This window comes from Papio anubis, chromosome 15, assembly GCF_008728515.1.
Source record: "Papio anubis isolate 15944 chromosome 15, Panubis1.0, whole genome shotgun sequence".
NCBI lineage: Eukaryota > Metazoa > Chordata > Mammalia > Primates > Cercopithecidae > Papio > Papio anubis.
The window spans coordinates 2,936,713-2,951,052 of record NC_044990.1 but is presented as its reverse complement, the minus strand read 5'-3'; the positions used below and the strand labels follow the sequence as shown (position 1 = coordinate 2,951,052).

Below are 14,340 nucleotides of genomic sequence, written 5' to 3'. Positions count from 1 at the left end.
ACTGTGTGCTAAGATGCCCTCGGGAAGCTTATAATTGTCCTTTATTACATATTTATTGTTCAATATGTGCCAGACACTTTACGTGGTGAGAAATGAGAGCTTTAAGTGGGTAGGATTTAAGGTAAGAAGGCAGGGCTAGTTGAACTTTTATAGGTCAGGAAGCAGAGAATGGTGTTTAAAGAAGGAATATCTAACAAGACTGTATGGCAGAACTAACATCTAATGAGATTGCACTTTTGGCAGAAGGAACATCTTACAAGATTGTGTGTTTGGCAGAAGGAACATCTAATGACGTTGTGGCAGAAGGAGCAGCAAGTGTAAAAGGTAATATGCTTAAGTGAACTTTGCAGGGTTTACGAGCACTTCCCTTTTGCTAATGTGAAAAGTGTGAGATGTGAGTGGTTGGGAATAAAGTGAATACCTAGCTAAGGCAAATTTATGACTGCCTTTTTTATACTATAGAGGTGAGTAGATCTTATCCTGTAGACCATGAGAAATTTACCAGGTAGAATGCTTTGGGCTGCAAATACTAGATGAGATAAATAAAAGTGGCTAAAACAGTAGGGACTAGAGTTGTTTTGGTGGTTTGGTGATATCATCAGATCCCACTTGTCCCTCTTTCAGCTATGCTGTTGTCCGTGTATTGTTCATGTCCCCTTTCGAGATTGGCTAATTAGCAACAGCTCCAAAAATCGTGTTCTCACAATACAATATCCAAAGGCTAGAAGGGCTGATTTTCTTCACGTTTTTTTGAAATGGAGAGAAATCTCAGAATTATGCAGTGGACTTCCTGCAACATTTTATGGGCTGAGTAACATCACATGTTCTTTCCTAACCAGGCGCTGGGAGAGCAAATGGAGTTACTGTGATTAGCTTAGGATAACTGTTTCTCTTTTTGGAGCTGGGGAAGCATATTAGTATGATAAATATCCTGATACTTTTGTGTCCTCTGTATATTCTCAAATAGCCCATCTTCAAGCTCACAATTTTTTTCTTCTGCTTGATTTATTATTTTACTAAAAGACTGATGCATTCTATAGTATGCCAGTTGCATTTTTCTATTTCAGAATTTCTGCTTGATTCTGAGTTAATCTTTGTGTTATTGTGAATTTTTTTGCTATTTGAGCTTGATACTGTTCACTTACAATACAGATTTTGCTAATAATACCAGTCAATTTGACAGAGTTCAGTTAGGATTATGATTATTGAACATAGCAGTTCACTTGTAGGTGTCACATTTTTATAAATCCCATTCTCTATTGAATTTGATAGATGCAAAGAAGGGAAAGTAAGAGTTCTTAAATTATTAATTGGCTGTCAATAATGTAATTAATATTAATTTTAGTATAGTCTCCAGGTATAATCTGAAAAAGAATACTTGGTAAGAAAGCATTAATCTTATGCTTTAAAAAACATTAAAAAACAAGGTCTAAAGCATTCATCAAAGTGTGCATAACTTTTAAAAATGAAGATGGCAGAGTCTTGTTATATTATCCACTTTGGTCTCAAACTCCTGGGCTCCTCAAGCCATCTTGCAGCCTCAGCCTCCTGAGTAGCTGAGATTACAAGCAGGTACCACCAGGCCCTTTTAGGCTTTCAATATTCTACGTTTTTCTATTGTTGATTAAAATGCATTTTACTTTTTTTTAAAAATAGTGGATGGGCGTTCTGAAGACTCTGCTGTCAGGTAGGATTCACAGATTTTTAAAAATTATATGTTAACTAAGGTAATACAGAGAAAAGAAACTAACATCTGTTGAGTGTTGTACTCTGGGCTAGAAACCATATTATATGCTTAACTCATACAGTCATCATAACAGCTTTGCAAACTATCCAGGCTATTATAACCAACTTTTTACTAATTAAGCAACTGTGGTTCAGAGAAGTTAACTGGCCATGATCCGATAATTAACAAGCAGCTGACCTATGATTTGACCATCAGCTTGCTGGACTCCCAAGCTCCTTCTCTGTCCCTCAGCATAGATAGACTGATAGATACCGTGCAGCCCTGGGATCAAGGTACAGGTACAAATTAGATGAATTCAGAAAGTCAGATCTAGTTATATATTAACTCTGGCTTACACACTTTTCCTTAGAAGCCTGTTTAATTCAAGAGTTTGTCCTAATATACTGAACAATTTCGGTGGTAACCAGTGCCTCATTTTTACCCTCAAAGGTTTCAGGGCAGGTCTCATTTAGCTATAGCCACAGGACCATGGGTTTTACATAAGCAAGACCAGGCAAGTCCTGAAGAGGAATTATTTTCTTGTAAGTGAAGGGTATCTACATATAGACCATGTTATGATAAGTATATTTCACATCTAGTTAGAGGCTGTTTCTAATTGATTTCTCTACTTACTGACTTCCCAGTTTAGTTTTCTCTTTAGTTTGCCCTGCCTAGTTCCATGAAACTTTTTCCTCAAAATCTGATTTTTCTATAATCTTTTCTTGAGTTTTAACCTTCCTCTCTGCTTTTCGTGGTGTTTTTTTTTTTTTTCTGTTATTTTTTTTCCATTTCTTCCAGCTAAGTATTCCCCCTTTGTCTAGAGACAGAATCAAAAGCACATAGAATTTCAGGATTTTAAGGAATCTTAGTGAGAAATTGAAATATCCTCTAGTACTTCAATCTGTGTTTAACACCCTGGTCAATTGGTTGCTCAGATGGAGAACCTGAAACTGAAAGAGGTTAAAGTTACTTATTTGTTTATAGGAAGTGGCAGAAATGAGAGTGGAACTCCTGACCTCCTTTGAAAGCTCAGTGCTCTTCCTTTTTTTTATCATCCTGTTGGTGGGTTTTTTTAATAATGGAAAGGGAAAGTGGGAATAGGGAAAACAGTGGAAGAAGAAAAGATGGAATTAACTGGTGAACGTAATGGTAGAGGATAAGTATGAAATTAGCAGAGAAAGGCCTAGTTTGAAGAGAAACAACACTGAGTTAGGTAGGAATAAGGGTTATAGAAAAGAGATCAGAATATTAGGGTTTATGACAAATTTGATAAAGATAAGTTATAGGAATGAAGCATACAGGACATTGGGAGTTATCTAGAAAGGCATATTAAAATAGGTTCAAAGGAGTCCTGGACAAGTTGCTGCCTTTTTGTTTGTTAAATTGGAGCAAGTGACACACTTCAAGGTTTCACCACAACTTGCAGAGGGTGTCTCAGAGCCCCTCCAGTACCAGGGGCCTGGAGGTTGCTGAACTACATAGATCTGTGGCCCAGGACAGGTGTCCTCTCACCTGCCTCTTTTTCTAATCCACTGACATCCTTCCCATGCCCATGTAGGCTAGGGCAGGGGTGGGATTGGCTGGCAAATAAGTCATGGAGCTTCAGTTGAGTAGTTGTTACCGCATCTATGCTGAGGCAGATGACAGATTCCCTTTAGCTTGTTTTCCAGGAAATAGAGAACTCCTGGTTTTGGTAATTGGAACCCACCCCTTTAGGAGTTTGTACTTCCACTGGCTGAATATTTAAAGGTGGAGGTTGCCACAGAGCCTTGCAGAAGAGGAATCTACAAGTGGGAGCCCATAGGAAGGAAGATAGATAGTCCTTAGGGAAACAGAGGTACAACTACCAGGACTGTGTTTTTCCAGCAATCTCTCTCCTCGGTTATCTGAGAGCCTCTGAAAGATTTTAAAGGGCTTGCTAGTTTATGTGAACCTGAATAGGGCAGGACTTACACAGGGAAAGTAATTGGATTTTATAATTTTACTGTTTTAATCCTTCTGGGAATAGTGTTTTTAATAATAACATACATTTGTCCTCTGACTTTTGTATATTTGGCGTTTAGACTCCTTGTACTGTTTCAGGGTAAAGGGAAGCAATAAGGCCTTCTGAATTGATTTTCACACTGAAGAACCGAGACTGCCACTTTCAACTGACACAGATTAATCTTTGAACCAGAGATAGATAATGGAGAAAAGACAGTTTTTTCTTTTTTCTTTCCTTCTTTTTTTTTTTCTTTGTTCCCTCCCTCCCTCCATTTTTCCTTCCTTCCTTCCTCCCTTCCCTTTCTTCCCCTCCCCTCCCTTTCTATTCCTTTTTTCCTTCTTTTCCCTCCCTTTCTTTTTTCTTTCTTTCTTCCTCAGAGTCTCACTCTGTTGCCCAGGCTGGAGTACAGTGGTGTGACCTTGGCTCACTGCGGCCTCCACCTCCTGGGTTCAAACTGTCCTCTCACAACAGCTTCCCAAGTAATTGTGACTACAGGTATGTGTGTCACCATGCCTGGCTATTTTTTTTCAGGGTTAGGTTCTCGTCATGTTGCCCAGGCTGGTCTCCAACTCCTGGTCTCAAGCAATCCACCCACCTCAGCCTCTCAAATTGCTGGGATTACAGGCATGAACTACTGTGCCTGGCTGAGACACTGTATCTTTCTACCTTTTTTAAGGTTATCAGATTTGTTACAGTTCAGGTAACAAAAATTATGTAAGCTGTTAATTGGATTTTCAGTTCAGCCTCCAGGACATAGAGTTTGTGAAGACCTATTATTCTCAGGCTCTGCCAATAGCTCTGGCTGTCATGATTTGTTCTGGAACTGAAGGTGTCTTCATTGACTATATTTGATATGTTGGGAGAGGTGGAAGGAGGTAACTAAAATCTTTTATAACAGGTTAAATTTTAATTGTATTAAGAAATATTATTTAATACACAGATAGCTGACCTCTCACCTGTTTGTTTTTTTTTTTTTTTTTGGAGGAGACATCCAGATATGATCTTGGAAATTATTTTTAAAGAAATGAATGCACTAATTTTTATGTATATTTTTGCTCCAAAGGTTTTCTGGCAAACAAACTATTGATTATTTATTGCCTACATCAGATTATGAAGACATTGATTCTGATATCAAGGTAAAAATGCTCTAATGAAATTAATTTTCTCATTCTGAATCTAGGTTTCTATATTTACTTTTAAAATTTAGCAGTGGTCTACTTATTGTTTTATGTTTGTAATGAATAGTTGGTTAGAGAAAGCCTTTTTTAGAAATACAACTAGTTGAGTTAATTTTTTTTTTTTTTTTTTTTTTTTTTTTTTACTTTGGTAAATAACAAATGATCGTTAAATACTAACAGGGTGAGGGTAAAACAAGAATGGCCTGGAAAATACAATGTAGCAGGGAAATTAGGTTAAGCTTTCTTACCATAGAGGAAATTTGACACATGGTCAAGGTTTATTTTGATAAGTATTCTTACTGTGGCTTTTAAATCATACACACCTTTATGATACTTATGGCTAATGAAATCTTTAATGGATCTAATTACTTATTATAGTAATCATGGAATATCCTGGATGCCTTTCATTGTCAAACCTATACAGAAGAGAGCATATCATTTCTTTTTTTTCTTGGACACTTACTATTTTGGTATCATGTACTTGTTAAGAGAAAGCTTTTTCTCTGTTTCTATCCTTGATTGAGTAGTTAGACTAAAATAATATTAGAAATTACAGAAATTTGGCCAGGCGCAGTGGCTCACGCCTGTGATCTCAGCACTTTGGGAGGCTGAGGCAGGCGGATCACTTGAGACCAGGAGTTTGAGACCTGCAAAATATAGCCAGACTTGGTGACATACACACCTGTAGTCCCAGCTACTTGGGAGACTGAGGTGGGAGGATAGCTTGAGCCCAGGAGGTGAGCCAAGATCACACCAGCCTGGCCTACATGTTGAAATCCTGTCTCTACAAAAAATACACAAACTAGCCAGGTGGGGTGGTACACATCTGTAATCCCAGCTACTCAAGAAGCTGAGGCAGGAGAATCACTTGAACCCAGGAGGCGGAGGTTGCGGTGAGCTGAGATCATAGCCCTGCACCCCAGACTGGTGACAGAGTGAGACTCTGTCTCAAAAAAAAAAAAAAAAAAAAGTGGAAATTTAGTTGAGTATTGTGGCACATGCCTGCAGTCCCAGCTATTAGAGAGGTTGAGGTTGAGGTGGGAGAATTTATTGAGCCAGGAGTTCAAGACCAGGCTGGCCAACATAGCAAGACCTTTTCTCTAATTAAAACAATTGTGGAAAATTGGAAATGTACATTTTCTTCTCAAAATTTGTATTACAAAGAGATTCCACTGCGTTTTCCAAGTCATTTCATGAAGAATACACTTTTAAAACTCTTCATCTAAATGAAGAATATATATTTTGCCCAATATAACAGCCAGTTCTAGAAGCAGAGACTCTTAATAACCATAGAAGACTTTAATTTAATTTTTTTTGCATTGTAGTTTGTGAAAATATCAACTCAAAATCCTTGTATTATATACTTAAATTTTAAATTTCAGAAGTTTTTGTATTTAGCTACTTAAATAATCATTTAAAAACTCCTGCATTAGTATGAGCTACTGGAGGTTAGGAAAAATATTTGTTTGTATCCTGAAGTACCTAGAATAACATCTTGCATGTAACAAGCTTCTAATATTTTGGAATGTAAATAAATTCATGGACAAATGGATTTCTATACAATGGAGGGTTACAAGTAACATAATATACATAACTAATAAATCTATTACATTTCTAAAATATGGCTTATATTTGTATTTCCCCTTTTTTTGTGTGAGACGGAGTCTCAGTGCGTCAATCAGGCTGGAGTGCGGAGTGGTACAATCTCGGCTCACTGCACCTCCACCTCCTTAGTTCAAGTGATTTTCCTGCTTCCGCCTCCTGAGTATCTGGGATTATAGGGGTGCACCCGCCGTGCTGTCCAGGCTGGTTTCAAATTCCCGACTTCAAGTGATCTACCCGCCTTCGACTCCCAATGAGCTGTGATTACAGGCAGGAGCCACCATGCCCGGCCTGTATTTCCTTTTAATGTATATGATGCATAAATTCAGATGTGTTATATTGTAAGCATATGCCATAAATAAGAAGGAAATGAATTAGAAATATGCCATCACTAGAAAAGATGATCACAGTATATTTTCTAGTATCTTTCAACGCTAAGCTTAGATTAGAATTTTAGATTAAAAAATTTAAACTTTCTTGAGCCCCAACTCATGTTCTAGCAAATCGATCTTTTCAAGCCATACGTTACTCTGTAGAATTCCAATTACTAATTCTTTGTCCAAGTGGAGCGTTTCTTTTTCCATTTTTCTCTCTCTATAGTAATACTGTTCCAGCTTTCAGGTAGTGGTAGCTGATCATGTTTAACTAATTTTATATATCGTTTTATAGTATAAAATTAAACTCTTTATTACAGCAATATTTACGAAACACTAATTTTGGAGTAAATACTGATCAGTATTGTTAGGGATATACTATGAACAGAGGTCTCTATGATATATCTGTATTTTTCCATGAACCTTCCCGTACTTGATGATATTTCCTTGGTTCCTGCTTGAAAATTATAGATGTATTTGAAAACTTAAATCATCAGCTTGGATAATCTTAGCCTAATTTTTTATGCTAGATCCTTTCTCCAATTTTTAGGTACCATTCTATATGGTGTAAATAGGAGATTAGAATTATTAGTATGTTGTTTACAGGGGAATAAGAAAGCTATGCAATTTCAAAAACAGGGCTTTACATTTCTCTCTTGTGTTATACTAATGCTGAAAAATGCCTCATCATTCTGTAATCACAGAAGCATTTCTCTTCTACAGTTTCAAACTTCAGAATTTTTAAAAAGGGATGTTCTGGCAGCATTTTGAATTGATGTTTTAAAATTAAAATTTTTGACTCAATTTGAAGTGCATGTTACCACAATATTCCAGAAATAAATGTTTGCATGTATTAATAAAAGTGTATCTTATATTTTTGAAAAAAATGTTGAAATATGTAATTGCAAAATTGAATCTCATAATTTATTTTCTGTACTTATTTTCATTTTCAAAATTTCAGAGTTCTCTATAGGCTTGCATGATTTAATTCTACTGATTTTGACCCTTTTGACTTTTTGTGACCTACTCTCATCTGGTTTTTCTATCCTAGTAAATAATACCTAGTAAGTGGCACTGAAATGTCGAAGTGGAAGAACTTTTGGGTTCCAGCCCTCCCTCAAATCACCAGTCCAGCCACTCACCACGCTCCATCTTTCCCACGAGCTTCCTATTTTTATATCTTACTACTGTAATTCCCTCTCTGACCCATAATTTTGAAATACTCTTGTCTAGTTTTGTCCCCCTCGCCACGTTCTGTTCGTGTCACTTTACATTGCTGCCAAGGCGACCTTTCTAACATATTTTTATTCTGATCTAACGCATGTGCTTTTGCGTGGATCCTTATTACATCCTGGGGAAAGCTCACAGTGTAGCGGGATACACAGGATACATATTTTTGTGTTTTGGCCTGATTCTCCCATTTTATCTCTTTATCTCATTCACTCTGTGTTCCAGTTTTATCATTACTTTGGTAGCCCTCATTCGCCATGCCTCTTTTTTTTTTTTTTTTTAACTTTTTTTTCTCATGCTGTCCTGTATAGGAACCCTAATGTCCTCACTCTACACTTTGTCTCTCTTTCAAAATAGTCCCTATCTTTGCAGCATTTCCTGAACTTCTCAGGTAGAACTGACTGTTAGCCCTTTTGTGCCCTTACTGTACTTGGTTCACTTCAGTTGTAGAACTAGTGAATTATGCTTTTCTGTTTTTATTTGTTTTCATATATTTCTACCCTCAATCAACTATAAGGCAGAATCTATCTTGTATATACATATTCAACTTCTCGCAGGATATTGCCTGTGATTTGATAGACACAGTGAATGTTTGAGGTCTTACTGGTTGAATGATTGAGTGGTAGAGTGAAGAAACACAATGTTTCCTGAAGTTTGTTGTTGTTGTTGTTTTTTAATAGGATGAACCAATTAAGCCAGCAAATGGACAAAGACAAAATGATACTGGTGTTACTGCAAGTGCCCCACAAGAATACACAAATAATGACAGTTTAATTTTTGTTGACAAAAACAACAGAAGTGGTAAGTTAGTGAATATCTGTGAGAATTTTTAATGCTTACATGCTATTATTAAAACACATTAAAGTATGTGAGACTCAAATACAATATTCAGCTCTTTGAAATATTTTTACTGTCTTTCTTCATATTACCAATTTCTTCCTAAATCTACTTTAATCCTCTGAATTTCTATTTTGCTATTCTACTTTATTGAGATATTTGTGAATGCGTGCAGCCTTGTTTATGTATTTAAAATTCAGGGTGGTAAGTATTCTCATAACTCTCTTTGTTCATAATGTTTTACAGATACAACAGCCACATCAGGATCCGGACAAGACAGAAATATGGAATCACTTGTGGATTCTGAGGTATTGTCTATTGTTTTTGTTGTTACCATTTTAAAATATAAGCATTAGTGATGTTAAAACGTTAAAGAAGATACTTTCACTTTGCTTTCTCACCGCTGTTTGTGCTTATAAGGAATTATTTTCTTATGTTTTCAGCCCCTAACTAATAAAGCAGTTATGGACTGAGTATATTGCTACTGCATAGTACAATTTGGCTAATTTGCAGAATTCATTTAAGAAGCCAGTGTAGTACAGTTCAAAAACAAAGCTCAGAAGTCACAAGGAATGAGTTTGGATTCTTAAGTAAAAGGATTGGTAAATACTAAGAGGGGGTAGAGATGAAAATAATGGGCTTTTAAATACATTGTGATACAACAATTATAGTAGGCTAAGCTTTCTTACCATAGAAGAAATATGAAATGTGGCCAAGGTTTATTTGGATAAGTATTTTTACTGTGACTTTTAATTCATGCAAACAGGCCCAGTGTGGTGGCTCACACCTGTAATCCTTGCACTTAAGAGAGGCCGAGGTAGGCAGATCACCTGAGGTCAGGAGTTCGAGACCAACCTGACCAACATGGTGAAACCCTGTCTCTACTAAAAGTACAAAAATTAACCAGGTGTGGTGGCGGGTACCTGTAATCCCAGCTACTCGGGAGGCTGAGGCAGGAGAATCACTTGAATCCATTAAGCAGAGGTTGCAGTGAGCCAAGATGGCGCCACTGCACTCCAGCGTGGGCATCAGAATGAGACTCTATCTCAAAATCAATCAATCAATCATGCTAACATGACTTATAAAACTTCATTAACTAAATCTTTAATGGACACAGTTACTTACAGTAATCATGGAATCTCTCTGGTGCTTTTCATTTCTAAAACTGAACAGTAGATAGCATATTCTTTTTTTCTTGAACACTTATTATTTTGGTATCATACATTTTCAAAATGTTTTTATTTTAATTTTTGTTGAGTACATAGTAAGTGTATATATTTATGAGTTACTTGAGATATTTTAATACAGACATGCAATATGTAATAATCACATCAGGATAAACTGTATTGATCACCTTGAGCATTCATCCTTTGTGCTTCACATAATCCAATTATATTCTTTTAGCTATTTTAAAATGTACAATTAAGTTGTCTTTTACTGTAGTTGTCCTGTTGTGCTAGCAAATCCCAGGCCTTATACCTTCTGGGTTTTTGGTACACATCAATCGTCCGCCAACCCCACACTCTACAACTATACTTCCCATCCTCTGGTAACGATCCTTATTCTCCCTATCTCAATATATTGAATTGTTTTGATTTTTTGAACCCATAGATAAGTGGGCAATATTTTTCTTTCTGTGTCTGATTTATTTGACTTAACATAATGATCTCTAGTTTAATCCTGTTATTGCAAATGACATTTTCCTTACATTTGAAAAAAAAAATTTCAATAGTTTTTGGAGTACAGGTTGGTTTTGGTTACATGGATAAGTTCTTACATGGTGATTTCGGAGATGTTAGTGCGTCTGTCACCTGAGCAGTGTACACTGTACCCAATGTGCAGTCTTTTATCTTCCAACACCTTCCCACCCTTCCTCCCCACCTCCCCAGAGGCCATTATATTATTCTTATGCCTTTGTGTCCTCCTAGCTTAGCTCCCACAGAACATACAGTATTTAGTTTTCCTGAGTTAACTTTACTTAGAATAATGGCCTCCGGCTCCATTCAATTTGCTGCAAAAGACATTATTTCCTTCATTTTTATGTATGAGTGTATTCCATGGTGTCTTTATACCAGATTTTCTTTATCCACTCATTGGTTAGTGGGCACTTAGGTTGGTTCTGTATCTTTGCAGAAGTGCTATCTGGGAGTCAGGGACTAGAGTGAAAAACCTCAGAATTTTACTTGGTGTTCTGTTGTACTGTGGCTGAGCTGGGTCTCACACCGCAAGGTGCAGTGCTTCCCACTCTTACCTCTCCTGTTGGATGGCCGAGGAGCCTCGCCCTGTGGCTAGTGCCACCACAGGTTCTTAGGGCGCACTGCCAGGCTACCGCTGATGTCCACAGGTTCTTGGGAGGCACCTTGAGGCTGTGTCCCTGGGTTCTTGGGGAGGCTGCCGAGGCTACGCTGATGTCTGGGACTACCCAGGGGAGGCACTGCCAGGCTACCGCTGATGTCCACAGGTTCTTAGGGAGCACTGCCAGGCTACCGCTGATGTCCCACAGGTTCTTAGGGAGCACTGCCGGGCTGCAATGATGTCCTGAGTTCTTAGGGAGCATTGCCAGGCTACTGCTGATGTTCTGGTAGGCCTATGAGGCTCTTCCAGTGCTTGGTGGGTGCCTGGCCTGGTGCCCACTTCCAGGGGTGGGCTCCCATTTGGCCCAGGGATGGTCCAGAAATGCTGTCCAAGAGCCAAGGACTGGAATTGGGGACCCCAGGGGCCTGCTTGGTGCTCTAGCCTTCGTGGTCCAGCTGGTACCTAAGATGCAAGTCAAAGACCCCTTTACTTTTCCCTCTGCCTTTCTCAAGCAGAAGGAGTCTTTCCTTCTAGCCATTACAGCTGGAAATATCCTGTCTCACCTGAGGCTAGTGTCAGTGTTTCACCCAGGACCTCAACGTAATACCTGTGTGTCACTGCTGGTTATTCAGGGTCCATGGGCTCTTCAGTTAGTAGGCGATGAATATTGCCATGAATGAGTTCTCCCCATCTCCAGGAAGTTCCCTGTGGCCCAGGGAGTATCTAGAAACACCATATCAGAACTAAGGCCTGTAAGGGGGGACTCATGACTCTGACCAGTGTCCTACTCTGTTGTAGCTGAGCTGGTATTTAAGATACAAGACAAAGTCTACTCACTGTTTCCTTTCCACTCCTCAAGCGGAAGGAAGGTGTGCCTTTTGGTGCCCCAAGCTGTTCAGCCTGGGATTGGAGGAGGAGTAGCACCAGCACTTTTGTACATGCCCCGCCCCATCGTCCTCTGGCTTATAACACAGTTCAGCACTTGGACCCACCTGGGAATTGGAGTCCTTGTGGCTTAGACTGCCTTTCAAGTTTTAAGTAGGGCCCTGGGACAATTTAGCATGCTGGTGACAAGGCTTGTGGGAACTCAAGTTGTGGTTACTGGGATGGGTGATTCCCCTCTGGCCAGGGCTGGTTTAAATGCTCTCTCTGTGGGTGAGCATCAGCTAAGTTTATTCCAGTTTTGCTTTTTGCTATAATAGGGCAACACTGAGTTTAATGCAACATCTCACAATTGCTTTACCCTCTCCCAAGTGCTCGGATTCTCTCTGTACCATGCTACCACTGCTGGGGGATGTGGGAGTGTTAACATCAATGATTCAAGACTGTTTTTCCTACCTCTTCAGTGCCTCTTGTAGTCGTCAGAAGTTAAAACCAGGCGCTTTCAGTGTTCACCTGATTTTTGGTTCTTACAAAGGTGTTTTATTTCTGTAGGTAGTTGTTAGATTGGTGTCCTTGTTGGGAAATAATTGATGGAGCCTTTTATTCTGCCATTTTGCTTGCCTCCTTTTTTTGGTATCATACACTTCTTAGAAGAGAAGTTTATTTTCTGTTTCTATCCTTGGTTCTGTAATTAGAATAAAATCATATTAGAAATTATGGAAATTTAGTTGGGAATTGTGGCACACGCCTGCAGCTGCAACTATTGAGGAGGCTGACGTGGGAGAATTTCTTGAACCCAGGAGTTAAAGACCAGGCTGATTAACAGAGTGAGACCTTTTTACTAATTAAAAAAAATGTGGAATTTTAGAAATGTAAATTTCCTCTCTCAAAATCTGTATTACAAAGGTATTCCACTGTGTTTTCTAAGTCATTTCATTAAGAATATACTCAAAATTCTTCATCTAATTGAATAATACATATTTTGCCCAAAATAACAATTCTAGAAGCAGACTCTTTGATAATCATATATAAGACTTTAATTTCAGTTTTTTTGTATTGTAGTTTGTGAAAATATCAACTCAAAATTCTTGTATTCTTAAATTTTAAATTTCAGAAGTTTTTGTATTTCACTATTTAAATAATCATTTAAACACTCTTGCATTAGTATGAGCTACTGGAGGTTAGGAAACATATTTGTTTGTATCCTGGAGTACCTAGAATACATCTTGCATGTTACAAGCATTATAGTATTTTGAATGTAAATACACAAATGGACAAATGGATTTCTATATAGTGGAGTATTAGAGGTAACATAATATGCATAACTTACTCAATAATTAAATCTCTTGCATTTCTAAAATATGGCTTAATCTGATATAGCCTTTTAATGTTTAGGATGTATAAATTCAGATGTGTTATGCTGTAAAAATATGTCATAAATAAGAAGGACGTGAATTAGAAATATACTATCAATAGAAAAGATGGTTACAGTGTATTTCCTAGTATCTTTCAACTCTTAAGCTTAGAATTTTAGATTAAAAAATTTAAACTTTCTTGAGCCCCAACTCATGTTCTAGCAAATCGATCTTTTCAAGCCATACATTACTCTGTAGAATTCCAATTACTAATTCTTTGTCCAAGTGGAGAGTCGATGGAACATTTCTTTTTCCATTTTTCTCTCTCTGTAGTAATAATGTTCCAGCTTTCAGGTAGTGGTAGCTGATCATGTTTAACTAATGTATCATTTTAGAGTGTAAAATTAAACTCTTTATTACAGCAATATTTACAAAACACTGATTGTAAATACTGAACAGTATTATCTAGGTGATACTATAGACAGAAGTCTCTTTTGTGTATCTGTTTCTCCATGAACCATACTGTACTTGATTATTTTGTCTTGGGGCTTGCTTGATAATTATAGATGTATTTGAAAACTGTTCTGTTTTAGAAACTTTTATTTTAAGTTTAGGGAGTACATGTGCAGGTTAGATATAGAGGAAAACTAGTGTCACGAGGGCTTGTTTTACATATTATCACCCAGGTATTAAACCTAATAATCATTAGTATTTTTCCTGATCCTTTCCTTCCTCCTACCCACAGTACATTCCAGTGTCGGCTGTTCCCCTCTCTGTGTCCACCTACTCTCATTATTTAGCTCTGACTTATAAGTAAGAACATGTGGTATTTGGCTTTCTGCTCCTGTGTTAGTTTGCTAAGGATGATGTCCTCTAA

The 14,340-nt window shown here is 37.7% G+C and overlaps 1 protein-coding gene across 3 annotated transcripts in view; it reads left to right on the top strand.

Moving 5' to 3' along the window:
* LOC101014031 (putative ankyrin repeat domain-containing protein 26-like protein) overlaps positions 1–14,340 on the top strand; it is a 31,462-nt gene that overhangs the window by 13,485 nt on the left and 3,637 nt on the right. For all 3 annotated transcript variants that reach the window (XM_017951132.3, XM_009191626.3, XM_003913668.5), the window contains 5 exons: positions 244–324; positions 1,657–1,687; positions 4,774–4,846; positions 8,775–8,895; positions 9,178–9,239. In XM_017951132.3, coding sequence (XP_017806621.2) covers positions 244–324; positions 1,657–1,687; positions 4,774–4,846; positions 8,775–8,895; positions 9,178–9,239 — 368 coding nt within the window. The remainder of the gene's footprint in view (positions 1–243; positions 325–1,656; positions 1,688–4,773; positions 4,847–8,774; positions 8,896–9,177; positions 9,240–14,340) is intronic.